General features: G+C 52.7%; 1 protein-coding gene across 1 annotated transcript in view; it reads right to left on the bottom strand.

Annotated features, from left to right (window-relative positions):
- Positions 1 to 390: 390 nt before the first annotated feature.
- The window catches only part of PAPLN (papilin, proteoglycan like sulfated glycoprotein), a 38,411-nt gene continuing 18,549 nt past the window's right edge, over positions 391 to 20,252 (bottom strand). Inside the window, exons 16-28 of the mRNA XM_053673314.1 lie at positions 18,860 to 18,940; positions 18,448 to 18,703; positions 17,145 to 17,268; positions 16,685 to 16,832; positions 15,427 to 15,805; positions 14,621 to 14,758; positions 14,365 to 14,486; positions 13,962 to 14,103; positions 13,268 to 13,405; positions 12,601 to 12,728; positions 12,387 to 12,495; positions 10,103 to 10,269; positions 391 to 693 (exon numbers count right to left, since the gene is read on the bottom strand). Coding sequence (XP_053529289.1) covers positions 518 to 693; positions 10,103 to 10,269; positions 12,387 to 12,495; positions 12,601 to 12,728; positions 13,268 to 13,405; positions 13,962 to 14,103; positions 14,365 to 14,486; positions 14,621 to 14,758; positions 15,427 to 15,805; positions 16,685 to 16,832; positions 17,145 to 17,268; positions 18,448 to 18,703; positions 18,860 to 18,940 — 2,108 coding nt within the window. The 3' untranslated portion in view covers positions 391 to 517. The remainder of the gene's footprint in view (positions 694 to 10,102; positions 10,270 to 12,386; positions 12,496 to 12,600; positions 12,729 to 13,267; positions 13,406 to 13,961; positions 14,104 to 14,364; positions 14,487 to 14,620; positions 14,759 to 15,426; positions 15,806 to 16,684; positions 16,833 to 17,144; positions 17,269 to 18,447; positions 18,704 to 18,859; positions 18,941 to 20,252) is intronic.

Below are 20,252 nucleotides of genomic sequence, written 5' to 3'. Positions count from 1 at the left end.
GGTTGCTGTTTACTAACTGGAAGGGTGAGAGAGACTAGCGCCATACCCCACTGTGTGACCCCAGATGAGATGTTCTAGCGAAGAATCCTTCCCTGTCACAGCAGGAGTTAGCTGTTAACTTTAAAATCATTATGCACCTTTCTGCCCAGCTTTACATGAAGTGAGAATCCTGGTAGCTTGTTTTAAAGCACAGTGAACTGATCCTGTGTAACAGACATTACAGAGGAAAGTTGTAAAGTAAAGGGTGTCCTTATCCAAACAGATCTCTCTTCTTGACAACTCAGCAGCTAGCTGCAGTCACGTTAGAAATGCAAACACTGGGAGGGACTCAGGGAGGCTGCTGGTATGGCTGCTGCTGAGGCTCAACACTGGCTGCGGCCTGTTGGGGGGGGGGGGGGGGGGGGGTGTCTGTCTCCAGAAGAGAACTTCCTTTGCCCGCCACGGAGGGGAGAGCGAGAGTTTCTGCACGTCTCCCCGGCCCTGGGAGTGGTTGCAGAACTGGGGCTGGAGCCGGCCCTCATCCCTGCTGCCAGACCGGCTGAGCGTGAGGCTGGACACGGGAACAACTGGCGCAGCAGAAGCTGGAGTAGTACTCATTGCCACAGAGCCGCGCCTGCAGGATCAGCTCACAGTTGGCCAGCGCCGGCTGGTCGATGCAGTCCCTGCTGGGGTCCCTCTCCTGGGAGGCCTGAGCTGCAAAACACCAGAGGGGAGAGAGTGGTAAGGAAGCCCTGTGTGCACTGAAATTCTCACCCACCACTTCATTTCCTTGAAGATTCCCTTCACAGAATGCAGTTACTCTAACCTTTCAATGCCTGTATGTACAACTACAAGGAGGGATCGCAGTTTCCACCCATTCTTATTTTCCAATTACAGTTAACATACAATATTACATTACAGTGTTACTGTCTATATTCCCTATACTGTACTTTACATTCCTGTGACTGTAACAGGCAGTTTGTACTTCTTAATCCCTTCCCCCTTTTCCACCCATTCTCCCAAATTCCATCACCTCCGGCAGTCATCAGTCTGTTCTCTAAATCTGAGTTTCTGTTTTGTTTATTTTGTTTTAATTAATTTATTTTTAGAGAGGGGAAGGTGGGGAGAAAGGAAGAGGAAACATCAATGTGTGGTTGCCTCTCATGCGCCCCCTACTGGGGACACAGCCCACAACCCAGGCATGTGCTAGGAATCAAACTGGCAACCCTTTGGTTCACAGGCCAGCACTCAGTCCACTGAGCCATACCAGCCAGGGCAGTAGTTGTATTTTTGAGGAACCTCCATACTGTTTTCCACAGTGGCTGTACCAGTTTACAGTCCCACCAACAGTGCATGAGAGTTCTCTTTTCCCCACATCCTCGCCACCACTTACTGTTTGTTGATTTATTGATAAGCATTCTGACAGGTATGAAGTGATATCTCATTGTGGTTTTAATTTGCATTTTCCTGATTAGTGATGTTGAGCATCTTTTCATATGTCTTGTTGGTCATCTGTATGTCTTCTTTAGAGAACTGTCTGTTCAGGACCTCTGCCTGTTTTTTAATTAGGTTGTTTGGGGTTTTATTGGTGTTAAGTTGTAAGTTGTATGAGTTCCTATATATTCTGGATGTTAACCCTTTATTGGCTGTATCATTGGTGAATATCTCCTCCCACTCAACAGGTTGTCTTTTTGTTTTGTTAATGTTTCCTTTGCTGTGCAAAAACTCTAGTTTGATGTAGTCCCATTTGATTGTTCTTTTGTTTGTCCTGCCTGAGGAGACATATCCAAAAATGTATACATATTACTAAATTACTAAGAGTGATGCCAAAGAGTTTACTGCCCAGTTTCTTCTAGGAGTTTCATGGTTTCAGGTTTCATATTTAAGTGTTTAATACATTTTGGGTTTATTCTCACATATACTGTAGGATAGTAATCCAGTTCCATTTTTCTACATGTATCTGTCCAGTTTCTCCAACACTATTTATCGAAGAAACTGGCTTTACCCCATTGTATGTTCTGGCCTCCTTTGTCATAGGTTAATTGACCATATAGACATGGGTTTATCTCCAGGTTGTCTGTTCTGTTGCATTAATCCATGTGTCTGTTTTTATGCCAGTATCATGCTTTTTTGGTTACTGTAGCCTTGTAGTTTGATATCAGGCAGAGTGAAGAACTTTGTTCTTCTTTCTCAAGATTGCTTTGGCTACTGAGGGTCTTTTGCGGTTCCATATAAATTTTAGGATTATTCTAGTTTTGTGAAAAATGCCGTTGATATTTTGATAGGGGTTGCACTGAATCTGTTGATTGCTTTGGGTAGTATGGACATTTTAACAATGTTAATTCTTTTTACCTTTCAGCATGGTATAGCATTCCATTTATTTGTATCTCCTTTAATTTTTCTTCAATGTCTTCTAGTTTTCAGAATACAGGTCTTTTACCTTCTTGGTTAAAATACCTACCTAGGCATTTTATTCTTTTTGATGCAGTTATAAATTGGATTGTTTTAATGTCTCTTTCTGATAGTTACTGGTGTATTAAAAATGCAACTGACCTCTGAATATGAATTATATATTCTCGCTTATTTACTGAATTTATTAGTTCTAATAATTTTTGGTGGATTCTTTAGGGCTCTCTCTGTATTGTATCATATTATCTGCCAATAATGACAGTTCTGTTTCTTTCTTTCTTGTCTGAATGCTATGGCTTGGACTTCCAATACTATGTTGAATGAAAGTGGTTAAAGTGGGCATCCTTGCGTGGTTCCTGATCTTAAAGAAAAAGCTTTCAGCTTTGCCCTTGAGTATGATGTTGGCTGTGGGTTTGTCATGTGTGGCCTTTATCATGTTTTCTTTCCCACTTTTCTGAGAGGTTTTTTAAATAACAAATTGCTGTTGGATTTCTTTCAAATAATTTTTCTGCATCTATTGATATGACCATATGATTTTTTAAATTAATTTTATGTGGTATGTCACATTCATTTGATTTGCAGATATTGAACCGGCATGCATCCTGAGAATAAGTCCCACTTGATGATCATGTGTGACCATGTGTGACCATGTATGGTCTTTTTAATGTATTGCTGAATTCAGCTTGGTAATATTTTGTTGAGAATTTTTGTATTTATCTTCATCAGGGATAGTGTTCCATAATTTTTTTTTTTAGTGTCTTTTTCTTGTTTTGGTATCAGGGTAATGCTGACCTCATAAAAAAGCGTTTGAGAATCTTACCCCCTCTTTATTCTTTTTTTGGAATAATTGAGAAGGAAGGGTAGTCTTTGAGTGTTTGGTAAAATTCACCTTAAAATCATCTTGTCCATGGCTTTTGTTTGTTGGGAGTTTTGTTTTTTTTTTTAATTACTGACTTGATTTCATGAGCAGTTACATTCTATTCAGATTTTGTTTCTTCCTGATACAGTCGTGGAAGGTTGTATGTATTTATTTGGGCCCTCCTTTTTTCTTCTAAGAAGCCTGGCTAAAGGCTTCTCAATTTTGTTTATATTTTCAAAGAACTAGTTCCTGGTTTCACCGATCTTTTCTAGTGTTTTTTAAGACTCTACATTTATTTCTGTTTTGATACTCATTATTCCCTTCCTTCTACTCACTTTGGACTTTGTTCTTCATTTTCTAATTACTTTAGATATAAAGTTAGATTGTTTGACATTTTCCTTTTTTTTTTTTTGAGGTGGACCTATTTTACTATGAATTTCCCTCTTAAAACTGCTTTAGCTGTGTCCCATGGGGGGTCATTTTGTTTTCGTTTTCATTTGTCTCGAGGCATCTTTTGATTTCTTCCTTGATGTCACTGTTAATCCATTCATTGTTTAGTAGCACGCCATTTAGCCTTCACATTTGTCTTTTTCTTGTAATTGATTTCTAGTTTTATACTATTGTGATCAGAGAAGATGCTTAATATGATTTCAAACTTCTTATCGAGGCTTGTTTTGTGGCTTAACATGTGCTCTATCCTGGAAAATGCTGTGTGCGCACTTGAAAAGAATTTATAAACTGCTTTTACATGAAATGTCCTAAAAATCATTTAAGTCCATCTGTTCTCTTTTTTTTTTTTAATTATTTATCTTCAGAAGGGAAGGGAAAGAGAGAGGGAGAGAAATATCAATGTGTGGTTGCCTCTTATGTGTCCCCTGCTGGGAACTGGCCTGCAACCCAGGCATGTGCCCTGACTGGGAATCGAACCATGATATTTTGGTTCGCAGGCCTGCGCTCAATCCACTGATCTATACCAGCCAGGGCCATCTGTTCTAATATATCATTTATATCGTCTTCTTGGGTTAATCCTTGTATCATTATGAAATGCCTTTCCTTGTCTTGTTATAGCCCTTGTTTTAAGGTCTATTTTGTTTGATACAACTATTGCTAGCCCAGCTTTTAGGGGGATCCATTTGCATGAAATATCTTTTTCCATCCATTTATGTGCATGTCTTTTCATCTGAAGTGGGCCTTGTTTTTCTATCCGTTCAGCCACCCTATGTCTTTTGATTGGACCATTTAGTCCATTTACATTTAAAAGTGCTAACAGGTATGTAGTTGCTGCCATTTTATTGTTTTCTGACTGTTTTTGTAGTTCTCTGTTCCTTTCTTAGTGTCTTGCTCTCTTATATCTTGATGACTCTATAATCTATAGTGTCATGTTTGGATTTCCTTCTCTTTATTCTCTTGTAGGTTTTTGGTTTGTGGTTACCATGTGTTTTATGTATATCAGCTATGTTTTATAGCAGTTTACTGTAAGTTGATAGTTACTTAAGTTCAAACACATTTTAAAATCACTACAGTTTTACTCGCCCTCTCCACATTTATGGTTTTGTCATTTTTTTAACTTCTTTTGTGTGTCCCTTAATGTATTATTATAATTACACCTGTTCTTCCTGCTTTTGCCTTTTAACCTATTAGCTTTATAGTTGGTTGTTTCACTGCCTTTACTGTTTGCCTTTGAGAGTTTTTTCTTTCCTATATTTACTTATTTATATTTCTTATCTGTTTCTCTACTTAATGCCCTTTAACATTTCTTATAATACTGGTTTAATGCTGCATGAACTCCTTTAGCTTTTTCTTATCTGGGAAATTCTCCTTCCATTCTAAATGATAGCCTTGCTGAATAGAGTAATGGTGGTTGTAGGTTCTTATTTTTCTTCACTTCAATATTTCATGCCAGTCACTCTGGCTTGCAAACTTTCTCTTGAGAAATCAGGTGACAGTCTTAGGGGAACATTCTTGGAGGTAACTAACTGCTTTTCTCTTGCTGCTTTTAAGATTCTTTTCTCTTTAACCTTTGGCATTTTAATTACAATGAGTCTTGGTGTGGGCCTCTTTGGATTCATCTTGTTTGGGACTCTCTGCACTTCCTGGACTTGTATGTCTATTTCCTTTGCCAGGCTAGGGAAGTTTTCCATCATTATTTCTTCAAATAGATTTTCAGTCCTTTGCTCTCTCTCTCTCTCCTCCTGGTACCCCATAATGTAAATGTTGGTTTATCCCTAAAGGTCCCTTAAACTATCCTCATCTGTTTTATTATTTTTCTTGATATTTCACTACGTTTTCTAGGTCACTGATTGGATCCTGTGCTTCATCTAAACTGCTTTTGATTCCCTCTAATGTAGTCATTTCAGTTATTGTAGCCTTCACTTCTGACTGGTTCTTTTTTATGATTTCTCTTTGTTGAGGTTGTGAGTTCATCTATTCTTCCCCTCAATTCATTGAGCACCCTTATAACCAGTGTTTTGAACACTGTATCTGGTAGATTGCTTGTGCCCATTTCATTTATTTTTCTAGAGTTTTATCCTGTTCTCTGTCTTCTCACTTTGGCAGCCTCCCTGTGTTTGTTTCTATGTATTAGGTAGAGCTGCTATGTCTCCCAGTCTTGGCAGAGCGCCCCTGGCGTAATAGGTACCTGTGAGGCCCAGTGGAGCGGTCCCCCTCTTCACCAGAGCCTGGTGCTCCAGAAGTGTCCGTGTGTGTGCCCTCTTGTTGTACTTGAGCCGTTTGCATGTCACTGCGGTGACTGACCTTCAGGCTGACCAGCTGGCTGTGAGGACCAGCCATGACCACAGCAGACAAACTGTTGTGCGCAGACTGACCCCGTGGAGCAGGAGCTGCTTTAGCAGAGCCCTGGTTCCAGCCAAGTCGCCATTCTGGTGTGTCATTTGTGGAGCCGACAGGATGGTGCTCTGGTGTGGTCTGAAATGGCCCCTGGGTGTGTTGGTTCCAGGGGCTCTTGGGAAGAGCTCTGGTGCAGGCCAAGGTAGCGCCGTTTGTGCCCAGCTTGGGGCTGCCTATCAGGAGCTACAAAGTGATCTGCAGCTGGTTGCCACTTGTGCTGGGCTTAGAGGGGCCCGGGAGAGGCTCATCTGTGAACCAAGGCCGGCTGCCCCTAGTGTCAGGTTTTATGGCCACTCGGTTGAAGCTGTGCTCCAGGCCAACACTGGCTGCAGCTTATACCAGGTTTGCTGCCATCTGATGGGAGTTATATTGGAAGTTGAGACCAATTGCCTCTTGTGCCAAACTTGGGGCTGCTTAGCATGCTGAGGCCAGTGGCTGCTTGTTTGGGGTTTCTAGACCTTAAGGAGATTTTTACAAAAGTTTTACAATAGATTTTACAAAACTATTTTCATAGAAAAGCGACTGAAAGTGGCTTGGGCTGGCTATAGGTTAAGTGGGAGTGAGGTGAACAGTGTTAGCCAGGTTAATGGAAAGCTCAGATTTGGCCCCTGCCAGCTGGGTGCAGGGGAGGCTGGACAAAGGAGCAGTGGTTCTTGCCCAGAGATTGCCACCCCGTACGTCCCTGGTGGTGTTCAAGCTGCTCTCCCCCTCCCCACACCAGAGCCCAGAATGAGTGAGTCCATGAGCAAGTGTATGTGCATGGGCCCCTCAAGGGAAGCACCTGGCACTCCTGCAGCCGTTCATCTCATTTGGACTCAGTCCCCCTCCTTTTCACAGCCACATGTTATAGGGACTCCTCCTTTTGGCACTGGTGCCCCAGGACTGGGACCCCTACTCCTCAGGGGGACCTCCAAAGCCAACATATCTGTCATGATTCTTAATTGCCATACTGTGGGTGTGGGGCCTGCCTATTCTTTCCCTCCTACCAGTCTCATCATGGCTTGTTCTGTGTGTCCCTAGTTATAGGACTTCTGTTCAGCTAGTCTTCGGGTGGTTGTCAATGATCGTTGTTCTGTAACTCACATATAATATACTGTGATCCCAGTAGGAGGCAAACACGTTTATCTGCTCTGCCATCTTGACCGGAAGTCGATTTCCACCCATTGCAGGCCTTATTTCAGCATGCAGTCCTCCCCCCTTATTCTTGTGCAGCCCATCGCAGACTCCCAAATACTAACTGACTGGGTGATTGAACATCTCTGGAAGTTAACTCCCTACCCTTCTGTTAGGACCTGAAGGGCTGAATGACAACTGCCTTGGCCTGTAGATGGGAAGAAAAAAGAGTAGGATCAGCCCTCAGGAAAATACTGAGTTGGCAAGAGCTGCCTTGTCCTCTCTCTCACTGCTGATTTTCTCCAACCTCAAGTTTTCTGCCTTTGATAGTACCAGCTGATCTTAGTCTCTTAGTTCCGCGTACTTCCAGTCTCTCCTCTCCACCTGCCCCCCCGCCCCGAGAAAGCAGTGAGTGTCAGGCAAGGTGACAGGAAAACAGGCCTGTGAGCGAGGGCTCCAACACTGCACCGAGCACTGGTCGCCTCCTCGTCTGCCTTGACTAGGCGGAACTGCCTCTGTAGCTCGTAAATCCCTGTGTGAGTGCCACTCCACTGCTTCATCTCAGGACTGAAGTGGCCTCTTGACTTAACTTCCCTCTTCTTTCTGGAAGGGGCTCTTGCTCCCCCTTGGCTTAGGCCTGCGTAGCACCTTCCCTAAAAGCAGACCGCCTGGGCCCAGGGAAGGCTTATCCCCGCTGCCCCGTGCTTCCTTCCAAAGTGCAACTAAAAGACCGTGACTACAAAGGCTCTTGTGACGTGAGTGCTGACTACCTACACTTACACGAACAGCAGCCGTTTATGCGTGTGGTTTTAAAAAGCAGTACCTTTCGTATCACCTCTCAGCTGCTGCAGCCCCGGCTCTCCTACCTTCCAGCTGGATGACCTTGGCCGACGCTTCTGCTGTGGGCCTGTGTTTCCTCATCCGAGATGGAGATGACAGCCCCTCGGGCACACAGTGAGTGCAGCTGGGGCTGAGCCTTTAACTGTGCTGCCCCACAGCCTCATTCCCTCTTACTTAAAAAGTTGAGTGACCCCTGTGTCTTCTCCCTGTAGTATTTTTTGTTTCTAACCAATCTTTTAGTCACAAAGGTAGAAGTGTGTCCCCACCGGACTGCAACTGGCTCTGGCACCACCAATACCCTGCTGCCAGCACTAATGCCAGTGCCACCAAACTGGGACGAGGGCAAAGGGAGGCCCGCACAGGAAAACGTAAATGGCAGTGAGCAGCTATCTGAACCCTAATCAGTGGAATGAATACACTTAGGACGGAGACCACTTCTTGTAAAGAGAGATGCTCCCAAAACACCTTAGATGAGCAGCGCGCACATCCAGCATGGAAAGCACACATCATCAGGAGCACCCCGCTGGCCCCCTGCAGCCCTCAGCAAGCGAGTTTCTGATTGTAAGTTGGTTCCCCACACAGACCTGGCTATAGCTGATCACAAACACGACCGCCAGGGTCCTCTGAACAGCTAGCTAGCTCTCTTTCTAAAATAAATCTGCATTCCAGTTTGTCTCAAGTCTTGCAAATCTGCTTATTGTGTAGACAAGAGGTCAGTTTGCTGGGCAGGATCAGAGGTGAAGAGTAGCCCCTGCAGTAGGGTGCCATCACTGAGGCGGTGTGTGTGTGCATCAGTCACCACCTATCTGAGCACCTGGCAACGCCCAGCACTGGACTGGCCCCGGGGGTGTGAGTCCCAGTCACTCTTCTACGGAGCTCACAGACTGGAAGACTGGGTGTCAGTCCAACTCGCTGAGCAACATCTCTACCATGGACCTTCAGCTTCCTGCACTGACCATTTTCCACCCCATTCTGACAGCCATGAACGTCCCAGCCTGCAGGCCAGCGCAGGGATTGCCCAGGCACGCCCTCCCCGGGTCTGTTGCAAGCCCCGTGAGAACTAGCTTCAGGCCCTGCTGTGCTGACAGCGAATTCAGACCAAGGACGCAATGGGAGGGCAGGCTGGGCTGGGGCAGAGCTCGCTGCCCCCTTTCCCTCTGGCTCATTTGAATGTAGAGCTCTTGTGAGGGTGAACATTAAGCCATAGGCTGTTTCATCAATTATGAGATGCTCTTATTTTCATATTTGAACACCTGCAAATTGGACTGCATGTTAATTGACAGGACCTTAGCAATATGCCCTTTAATTGGCAGCCCTTTTTTTTCTTAGTGGTATGAAAATAATGCATCTTACAATATGGTATTTAGATTTGTTGAAATTTGGCAACTCACAGCAAGAGCTGGAGAATATAAAACTAAAATGTCAAATTCCTGAATAATGCAAGTAAAATTCTTCCCACTCACAGGTGCACTACTTCAGTAAAAAGAACATTAAATATGAGAAGTCAAAGGACCCAGGTTCTAGCAGCACCTCAGCCAGACGTGCTGCATGGTTTGTGGAAACACGCTTGAGCTCTTTCCAGGAACCCGTCTCATTTGTGGGACGGCAACTCTAACCTCGGCCCTTTCCCTTCTGGGTTCTGTGGTCAGAGGGCCATAAAGGCGCCTTTCAGTCATAGGACCACGTTTTGCCACCCAAATTAGAATGGACAGATTTTGATGATCTTTCCGCCTTAAGTCTTATGATGAAGTTCCAGTCAGTCATATTTCTCAAGACCAGTAAGTCTAAAAAATAATACGAACGTCACCTGTTAAGCGGATGCTGCCATACACATTACCTCCTTTGTCCTCACTGTGACCCTGTCGGGCACTGGAGTAACCCCCTGCACAGACGAGGGGTGTGAGTCTTGTGAAGGCTGGGCCTCCTGCCCCGAGTCACACCAGTAACTGGCGGAGTGAGCCAGGGTTTGGGCCCAAGTCCCACGGACCGCAGCGCCTGCACTCCTCCTCCTTCCTGCACACAAGCCAGCTCTCAAGAACAAGGGGCCTTTCTCACCTGGTGGGACCACCTTCACCTCGGTGCTGCGGCTGACTGCCTGGCTCCCCCGGTAGCTGCTGCAGGTGTAGGAGCCCTCGTCCCTGGCCTGCAGGTTGTGGATCAGCAGTGTGCCGTCTGGGGACTGGTGGACACGGTGGCCATCAGCCCATATGGGCAGCCCGTTCCTGGAAGGGAGAGGATACTGGGAGAGCTGCCCGGGGCCTCCAGTCTTCAGGCCCCAGGACTGTGTGACGCCGCTCCCAGGGCCCAGGACCAGGAGGCAGAGGGAAGAGGCGATCGGAGGCTGTTCCAGAGTCAGCTGCTCCCTCATTGTAGACAAACAGGTGACACGCACCTCAAGGAAGAGGTGGGACAGGGTACCCAAAAGATAGGACATTATCAAAGCTCACACCAGCCGAGCAGTGATCTGAGTTGCTGTACATGGGCCTCTTCCCCACAAAGGAAGCGCACGCTCACCTTCAATCAACAAAGGACTTGAAAGCAGCCACGAAGTGCCAGGCCCTGTGCCGGATGAAGGACATAAGCACCCTCTGCCTCCAGGGTATTGAGGTGGGGATGCAGCGGTTTGGGGGAGACTTCCCTGAGACCTGGCCTGAGGATGAGGCTGCAGCTGGCTGGCAGACAGGGAACATGGGGCCCTGAGCTTGAAGGAAGGTTGAAGCCAGAGCGGGAGGGTCAGTGAGAGAGGAAGTGTGCATGGCTCTGGCCGGGAGTTTGTGCTGCGTCCTGGGGTGATGGAGGGGTGGCGGCCAGACTGACACGGCATTGATACTTTGGAAGGCTCACTGCCTGCAGCGGAGGTGGAGGACAAGCTTGAAACCAGACCAGGGAGACGGCACAGGCAATAAGGGACTGGGGTGAGGGCCAGATGTGGGAGGCGGGGGGAGAGGAAACCAAGGATGACAGGCTTCTAGCTTGGGCCACTGGGTGATGGTGGTGTCCCTCTGCCACGGGGAGACTCAGGGTGGCGGTGAGGGGGCGAAGGGGGAGGTTCTTCCCCAGTTTTGCACGTTGCATGCCTGTGAGACACCAGAAAGCATCGGGTTCGAGGTCTGCACCCAGGTGGGTGGTCCTGGAAACTGCACGTCTACCTGTTTGCCCAAGGTGAAGTGCGATAAACCAAGGACCAGGGACAGTCATGAGTGCACTGGCGTCTAAGGGATAGGTATGAGGAGATGAACCAGCCAGGGAAACAGCAGCAGCCGCCAGAGAAGCAGGAAGGACACCAGAAGCCTGCTGCTACCTGAGGCCAAGGGCAGGAAGGTCTCAGGAACCCCAAGTGGTCAGCGGAAGAACCCAGGCCGCCTGGGGACTGGAACGTGTCCAGAGGGCTCAGGAGCAGGTAGGTAGCTCGTGGCCTCGGCCAGAGCGGTCCCTCCCGGGAGCAGGGTGGATGTGAGGCCCCAGTACAGGGAATGAGCCTTGCGTGGGGCGGACAGGAGGGGATACCGCTATAAACAGTGGAGCTGGAGAGAGGAGGCTGGTAGAAGGCCGGGCTGCAGGGAAATGTGGGGTGCGTACAAGAGGGGAGTCCTGAGCATGTTCGCTGCTGGGAAGAGCCAGGGGAGGGCCCCTTTCCATCCTGGCATCACCTCTCACTTGACCAAGAACATCCTTCCCCTCCTCAGCCTTCGAGGCCCAGCCAGCGACACCTCCGTGGCCAGCCCTTCCTTGATTCTCCCAGATGGGGGCAGCCTCGCTCCTCGGTGCAGACAGCATGTGGGGCTCTCCCGTGCCTGAGTGCCCGGGAGGCTCAGATCCTCCCAGGGTCCCCGGGAATGCTTAGGGCTCTGAGTGTCCTGGGGTCCCAAGAGCCCAGCCTACTCCTGACACACTGCCAGGAGAGAGGAGGCAAAAAAAAGTGCATGCTGAATGAAGGAATCAGGCCAACCAACTTGGGGTAAAAGGCCCCTGAGGTCCCCAAAGCCAAGTGTAGCCCAGTGGTTCTCAAACCCAAAGATTTTGCCACTGGGGAACATCTGGTAACATCTGAAGACATTTTTCAGAGTTATGACCTGTGAGGGAGGCTACTGGCACCTAGTGAACAGAGGCCTGGGGTCACGACACATCCTGCAATGCACAGGACGGCCCCAAGAGCCACAGTCACCGGGTGCCAGCCAGCGGCAGCACCATGGTTGGGAGGGAAACGTGGTACGGGCCAGCCAGCGGCACAGAGGGCCGCCCGTGGGAAGGCCTTCCCTGCAGGAAGGCGGGCCCCGTGCTCCAGCCGCACAGGCTCAGCTGTGGGTGGAGGGCTGGCCTGCCCAGGATGGAGCCTTACCTGGACCACCTGATGTTCACACTTTCTCCTGCCACCACACAAGGCAGCCTGGCTGTGTCGCCCTCTGGCACCATCACAGTCGAGGGCAGCCCTGTGATTGTCAGCTCCCCTGAGTCCAAGGAGAGGGCGCTGTCAGCCACTGCCGATCCTGTCCAACCCATGCCACCTGACCTCCAAGGCCCCAGTCACCCACCCAATTAGGGCCGCACCGTACCCAGAACTCTGAGCTGGACCCATCGCTGGGCACGGTCCTGCCCGTTGAAGGCAACACAGGTATAGAAGCCGCCATCTTCCACAGTCACTTGGCTGATGACCAGAGAGCCATCAGGTTGCTGCTGGAGTCTGGGGACCGAACAGAGTCAGGGGCTCCATCCCACTGGGGTGGAGTTTGGGGGAGCCGGAGGGGGGCAGCGGTGGGTCTGACAAGAGGGCCGCCCGGCCTCCGGCACTCTCATTTATGAAGGTGCCGGCTTGTAACCCTGGCTGCGAATCGTGACAAGAATTTCTGATACAGGATTCTTTGGGTTTCCAGTTTGGAGCAACTCATTGAGTAGTCTCGGATCCTGATCCCGCCACTTCGGAGGTGTGTGGCGTTAAGCTTCTGGGTGAAAAATGGGGACGGTAACACCCAGCTCCACGTGGCTCCTCCGCAGGTTGCACAGCGAGGCAAGCCCCGCGCCCGCGGGTCGGCGAACGTGGGCCGCTCTAATTACAGCCAGACCGTGTCTGCCTCCTCTCCTCCCTCCGCCGGCCTGACCCTCTGGAATGGCCCAGAGACCGGCCTGTCGGTCTGCCCAGAAGCGCCACTCCAGAGAGCCCCTGACAGACCATAGGTGACTCCTGGGTGGGGCCAGGAGGGAGGGGAGAGGAGCTGCACACACCTGGGGGAAGAGAGGGTTTGCCCGTCTCTCTGCCATTCGATGGTCGGGGGTGGGAAGCCCTCAGCGCGACAGGTCAGCCGGGTCCGCTGGCCTGGGCGGGCATCCACCACCCAAGGCTGGTTCTGGTCCAGGCGCAGCCTGCAGGACGGGCACCCCTCAGCCCAGAAGGGCTCCTGGCCGCTGCCTCCCTCATTCCCATCCGTGCCTGGGGACGGGCCCTCCCCACTCTGGCCAGATTTATCTTCCTCACACTGCCACCCTGTCCCATAAGGACCCCCTCGGTCACTACCTGGGCCGAGTCCAGCAGCACCTCCACTGCCCACCGCCCCCTCCCCACCCTCCGTGTCTGCCTCTGGTGGCTCACCTAGGCGCCCCCAGCCCTCCGCACCCCCGTAAACGGTGCCCTCCTCCAAGGCCGCCTCAGGCCCTTAACTCCTGATGCTCCCAAGTCCAGGGCTCTGAGCCGCAGTGCCCCGTCTGCTGGGGGGGGAGGAGGAGGCCCCACCACCCTCCTCCAGAGGCTGAGCCCCGGGACTCGGGGACTCGGGACTGTAGAGCCCTGAGCGTGGGCCAGCAGGCCTGGGGACAGCACGCACTGGCCTGGGGACCCATTCGCCTTCCGCTCCTCTCACTCCCTGAGACCCCCATGCACCCTGGCCCTCGGGGGTGGGGGGAGGCACCGCCATGCTGTTACCTGGCCCTGGGCCATGAATGAGAGGAGGCGATGGTCCCCGGGCCCCCAGCACCCGCCTCTGGGCGGGAGTCCTGAGGACTGTGGCCCTGGCTGGGGTCCCTGGTCTGAGCGAAGTGCCTTGTCTCAGTTTCCGTGTCACCCCCTGTCATGAGGCCAGAAGGAACAAGGGAGTGGAAGGAAGGGTGGGCCATGAGGCTGGTGGGGGACACGTGGAGAAACAAGGCCCACGAGGGACAAGACCTCCACCCCCGTCCCACTGGAATCTGTGGTCCCTGCCGCCAGGATGCCAGGGCCCGAGGAAGCACCCTAGTCCCTGCGCCACAGGGGCACCGGGCTCAAGCCCCCGGCCAGTCCACTCCACCATGGGGCCCGTGAGAATCTGTGCGGGGAGGGGCACGGAGACCTGTGATGCGAAGCTGGATCTTCGGAGAGTCCCGGCCTGGCCGGCTGCCGCAGCTGTAGGTGCCAGCGTCCTCTGCCCGCAGGGGGCTGATGACCAAGGAGCCGTCCGGCTGCAGCCTGTGCCTCCGTGAACGGAATGGACGCTTGGGCTTGGGCTCCGGGCTCCCGAGGACGACAGTGAGCCCGACCCCAGGCCCCAGGGCCCTGCAGCCCACGCCGACCCTCCCGCCCCAGAGGGGATCAGAGGCCGCACACACCTGTCAGAGGAGACAGGCTGTCCGTCTTTCTGCCACCTGGTGTGGAGGTCCCCGGAGGTGTCGTCGGGACAGGAGAGCCGCACCGCCTGCCCCAGGGCCGCCTGCACCAGAGAGGGCCCCGAGCCTGCCAAGCTCACCCTGGAGAGTGGCACACACATCAGCACCAGGGGCTGCCCTGCGTCGGCTGTGTCCCATCCTGTCACGGGCACTTGCACGGCCAGCGGTGGCACAGGAGCCCAAGCTCCAGAAGTCCGTGGACTCGGGAAGCCGCCCTCCCCGCCATGCCCAGGGCACAGCCACCTCAATCTGCTGCTGCTGCAGTGGGAGGCGGCACGAAGCCCCGGGACACAGGGCGGCACAGACAGCACACGCCAGACCCACGCGGGGGCCTGGCCCACACGCCTGCTTCCTGCTCAGTCTCCCACTAACATGATCCAGTCCCAAGAGTAACAGCAAATGGAACCCCCGAAACCTGTGAGGTAACATCACCATTTTACAGGTCAAGAAACTGAGGCTTGGAGAAGTCCAAGGACGTGCCAAGCCACGAAGCCCATAAACTCTAACCAGACAGACCCTGGGGCGCAGTGGCAAGATGGGCTGGAGAGTCCAGGCATCTCCGAGCACTGGCCGCCTGGCCCACGAAGCCTGAACTTCCCCAGGCCACGCACGAGGCCCCCGGGCGGGGCCGTCCACAGGATTCAAAGTAAGGGATGGGGAGACAGGACCCACTGACCTCAGGGTTTTAGCTCCAACAGGCTCAGCTCCTGGCCCATACCTCTCTCCTCCTACCTGGAGGTGAGGCTCACCTGTAGGAGGAGCTGTGGGAAGGTGATGCTGGCCGCCCCGAATCTCTGCCTAGTCCAGGGGCGCTGAGCCCCTGATCCTGGCCCTGTTCTCCTGAGGCCTGAGTGTGGTACGCCTCCTGCTGGCTTCCATGACTTCTGCCACCACCATCGCTGTGGGTGCCCTGGCCAGCAGCCCCAGGCCCAGGTTGGCGGGGTGCCTGTTGAGACCCCCGGCAGCTGCTCATACACTCTGCCTCTGAGGCAAAGTTATTGGCGTTGCCGTGGCAGCCACCATACCAGAAGCGGTTGCAGCGGCCCACAGAGGCGATGAAGTACCAGCGGGTGGCCCAGTCTGTGCAGGAGCCGAGGGCGTTGGGCAGCAGGCACCGCACGGGGTATGCTGAGGGCAAGGAGGACACGTGTCACCCAGGGGGCCACACAGCGCCCACCACCCGAGAGACGGCAGCCCTTCCCCGTTCATGAAGCACGCCTTCCGCCCTGCCCTGGACCACAGCAGCCTCAGAGCCAGCCCAGCCGCCCCCGCCCACAGAGCTAAGACCTCCAAAAGGTCAGGGCTGTGAACCCCTGGACTGGCTCCCTTGTGCCCCTCCCCATCCCTGACCAGACCACCGGAGTGCACATGGAGCAGCCCAAGGGCTTGACCTTGATGTGCTCAGCTCGACCTTGATAAGGACCCAGCCCTGAGCTCCCAGAGGCCTGTGAAGACGCCCAGCGAGGGGCCCACCCTGTTGCCAACCTCTGAACATACCCCAGCCCCCACCTGCCCCTTCCAGCAGCCTCCCCCCAGCACAGCCTGCTCCTTTCCTCCACGTTCAGATGTGACTGTGGTTGGCCCCTGACCGCCGGCCGGTCTTGTCTCCTTGTCAGTCCTCAGAAGTGTATATCCCATGCCCCGGCCTCGACAACCTTCCTCCAGGACTCGTCCCAGGCAGGGTGGGGATGCCCCACGCCCCCACCCCCTGCATTGATTGGCCCTCCCCATCTCTGCCTCTGAAGGGCTCTGAGCCCCCAGGAAGCAGGAGGGGCCTTCTCCTGGGACCCCCACCTACGACTCCTCCCATCCCCCAGAGCATCCAGGCAGCCTTAAGTGCAAACTTCTGGAAACATCTGACTCTGTTCTCTGGCCAGGCACCTAGAAGGTGGTCAATATATACTTGGAAGAACTGAACAAACAGCTGAGCCTGGGGAGGTCTTCGGCTCTGAGTGAGGGTGGGGACACATGGGACCAGAGCCCACCCACCAGGACCCCTCCACTCACGGTAGCTGGGCTGGCCCACGCAGCCTTCTCCAAAAGGGCCTGCTGCAGAGGCCAGGTTGTCATAGCAACAGCCAAATTGGGAGCCCCGGCACTCGCTGGGCTCCCTCTGCTGGGCCTGGTCCTGGGGGGCCTGGTGGGCCCTGGGGGCCTGGGGAGAAAGTGGGGAAGAGGTCCGACTCTTGGCGGGACTCCAGGCTGCCTGGGAGAGGACAGCAGGAAGAGGGAGGCAGAACTGGGGGCCCACAGTGCACAGCCCCAGTGCTAGGGGGCGACTGGAGCCCAGGAGAATGTCAGCACAAACCTCCAGCCCCAGCCCACCTCTGGAACTTGGTGTCCTCGGGAGGACGGCCCGGGCCAGCAGGCTTCCGAGACCTCCTCCTTCCAAGGCCAAAGCCGCACAGTGACACAGAGCAGGGCCCGGGACGGGACTACTGCCGCATCATGAGAACGGGACACTTACTGTGGACGCCGCAGCTCTGGACCCCGGCCTGCTCCCGGTGCCGTCACTGCCGCTGTGCGATCTGTCACAGCCAGCCCGATGGGGCCCCTCGGCCTTGGACACCCCGTCGGGGCAGCACCCGTACCTACACAGGCGTGCACAGCCCTCGTCGGGCCACCCAGTCCCTTTGAGGGACCCTTAGTTCCCGCACGCCAGGACCCCTGCTCCAAGGTTCCCCGTGCTGGCGGCCGACCAGGAGAGGGTTCCAGTGGGAGGTGGTGTGTTCCTCACGCCAGGAACCCTGTCCTGCAGACCCAGACTCTGCGTCTGCCGGCCACCTAGTGGCCAGCAGGGAGGGCAACTATAACACAGCACGCAGAGTTATAGCCCTGACTGGTGTGGTGCTCAGTGGGCTGGGCATCGTCCAGCAAGCCGAAAGGTCAACGGGGAGAGTCCAGGTCAGGGCACACGCCTGGGTTGCAGGCCCAGTCCCCCGTTGGGGGCATTCAGGAGGCAACTGATCAATGTTTCTCTCCTCTTTCTCCCTCCCTTCCCCCCTCTCTAAAAGTAAATAAATAGTCTTAAAAAAATAATCGGTAAGTCCTCAACTCACACATCCCACCACAAAACTGAGGAGGGGAAATTAATCCAAGCCTGCCTGGTCATCCGGCTCCTAGGAACTTTTACAAAGCACCAGCAGGTGGGAGCTGGGGCAGAAAGTGCCAGGAACCCAGCACTGGCTTCGCTCCCACAACCAGGACGTGGGAAGGAAGGGGCAGGGAAGACGGAGCTGAGCACCTTCTTTGTGCCAGACACGGTGGCATTCCTTTCATCCTCTCAGTCACCCCAATGGCTGTCACTGTTCCCAATTCTCAGCAGAGGAAGCCAAGATCAGAGAGGTTAAGTAACTTGCCCAGGTTACCCAGCACATGCTTAGTAAGTGGCTGAGCTGGGAGTCAGCCCCAGGCCACTGGCCTGAAGGCTGGCCCCTTAGCACCCTAGCCCCTGGGGTGGGAGCCCATCTGGACTGAGAGCTGAAGCCAGACCTCCCTCACCCCACATGTCTTCCCATAGCCTTGGGCTCAACTCTGCAGAGAAAGCAGCCTTTTCACTGGCACTAGGCACAGGAGGAAGCAGTCAGGGCAGCTGGAGACAACACCTCTGCAGTCCCATTCCTGAGCTCCGCACACCCCATCTCTGAGCAGAGAGGCTACCCTGCCTGTCAAACTTCACACACATGCAGACACGCGCGCGCGCACGCGCGCACACATCTCCCTCCACACAGGCCCTGCCCTCTCTGCCCTGGTGAGGAGGAAGTTCCTACCTGCTCTGCTGGCAAGAGGCCCCAGGGCAGCCCTGCCACTGTGGCCCAAGAGATGCTGTGAGGCCATCAGGGCAGCACCCGTGGGAGCTATGTCTGCAGTCAGGGGGCCCTGAGCCAGACCACAGGGGCTGCTGGTTCGGGGACTGCTGCAGAGAAGAGGCTGGGCCTGGAGCCAGCAGGTGGGGACCCTGGTCTCCTCCGGGGTTACCCCGGGCTGAGGGTTGCTCCCAGGGTGTCCACCCCTGGCCTCTGGAATCTAGAAAGGAGGGAAGCAAAAGCCATGTGATGTGCCCTCTGGCTCCTCACCTCATCAGTGTCCACATAAGACCCACTTCTCTCTGCTCCCCACTCCCCCCAACACCAACCTCCACCCCCAGGGCTCTGGGCTGGGGGCTTCCACCAAGCACCTCACCTGAGGCAGGGGCCTCCCGAGGGCCCAAAGACATCCAGGGCGCCCTGAGGCTGTTGTGCACGTGTTGCATGCTGGGGACTTCTGCAGGGAGCCAGGGCAGCCGCGGGAGGGTGCAGAAGGACAGAGGAGAGGAGCAGAGTGGAGCCGTGGCCAGCCCTGACCAGCATGTGCCCCCACCCTGGGGTTCCACGCTTCCCATGTTTTAAAAGGGTCTTTAATCACACGGAAAATGCTAATATTGCAGTTCGGCACAAAAGAGAGCCAGACATAAAACTAGCATCTATGTTTGATCCCAACTACAAAAAACAAAAAGTGATGCGCAACTGGGTTGATGAAAAAACAAGTAATCCAATTAAAAATGAGCAAAGAATTTGAATGAGGAATTTTTCCAAAGAAGACATACAAGTGGCCGGCACATGAGAAGATGCTCGGCATCACTGGTCCCTGAGGGAGTGCCAAACGAAGCCAGGACGAGGGCCGCACGCACACACAGAATGGCTCTAGTCGTGGGGACAAACCGGAACTGGGATACGGGGCTGGTGGGAAAGCAAAACGATGTGCTCACTGTGGAAACAGCCTGGCAATTCCTCAAAAAGTTAAACATTGGGATTACCTTACAGTAATACCATGCTTCTAGCAACATGCCCGAGAGAAATGAAAACCCATGTCCACATGGAATCTTGGACACGAATGTGGACAGCCGCACTACTCAACATGGCCACAAGGGGGAGCTGAGCCTGACACCCCTCAGCAGGTGAAGGGCACTGACCCTTTTCCATGATAAAATCCAAAACAGGCAAATCTATGAGGACAGAAAGCAGATCAGGGGACCCCAAGGAGGGGTTCCTCAGTGGGTGCAAGGGCCTGTCGTAGGTGATGAAAATTTCTGAACCTGGGGGACAGCTCGTGGCTGTGCAACAGAGTGAACCCACCAAAAACTGCCACGTTGCACACTTTAAAGTTTAACCAGAAAATGAACACAGTCAACCGTATGTTATGCAAATTTTTACCTCATTAAAAAGATCCCGTACTAAAAATAATTGGATTAATAGATGAAATGGTGGAAAGAGAATAATGAAATAGCAAATACGATGCAATATTAATTGTAGAATTTAGAAAGTATGTACATGGCTACTCACTGAACAGTTCAACTTTTCTATATTTACAATTTTTCATCATCTTGTTGCCCAGCTGGGTAAATTCACTAAATGTCACGAATTATACCATTAGAATGTATGGGTGAATCTTATGGTATATAATATTTAATCACAAGGGTTATTAAAATGTTTTCACCATAAAATGTGGAAGAAAAATGCAAAAGGCCAAGCAAAGAAAACCTGGGCAACAGGAATTTTCTTAAACGGTGATGAACATAGGACGTGCAGAGCCCACC

This window comes from Artibeus jamaicensis, unplaced genomic scaffold (assembly GCF_021234435.1).
Source record: "Artibeus jamaicensis isolate MK-2021 breed Jamaican fruit bat unplaced genomic scaffold, CSHL_Jam_final contig_851, whole genome shotgun sequence".
In the NCBI taxonomy this organism is placed as follows: domain Eukaryota; kingdom Metazoa; phylum Chordata; class Mammalia; order Chiroptera; family Phyllostomidae; genus Artibeus; species Artibeus jamaicensis.
Note: the sequence above shows the minus strand (reverse complement) of the source record. Positions and strands in the feature narration are given on the sequence as shown.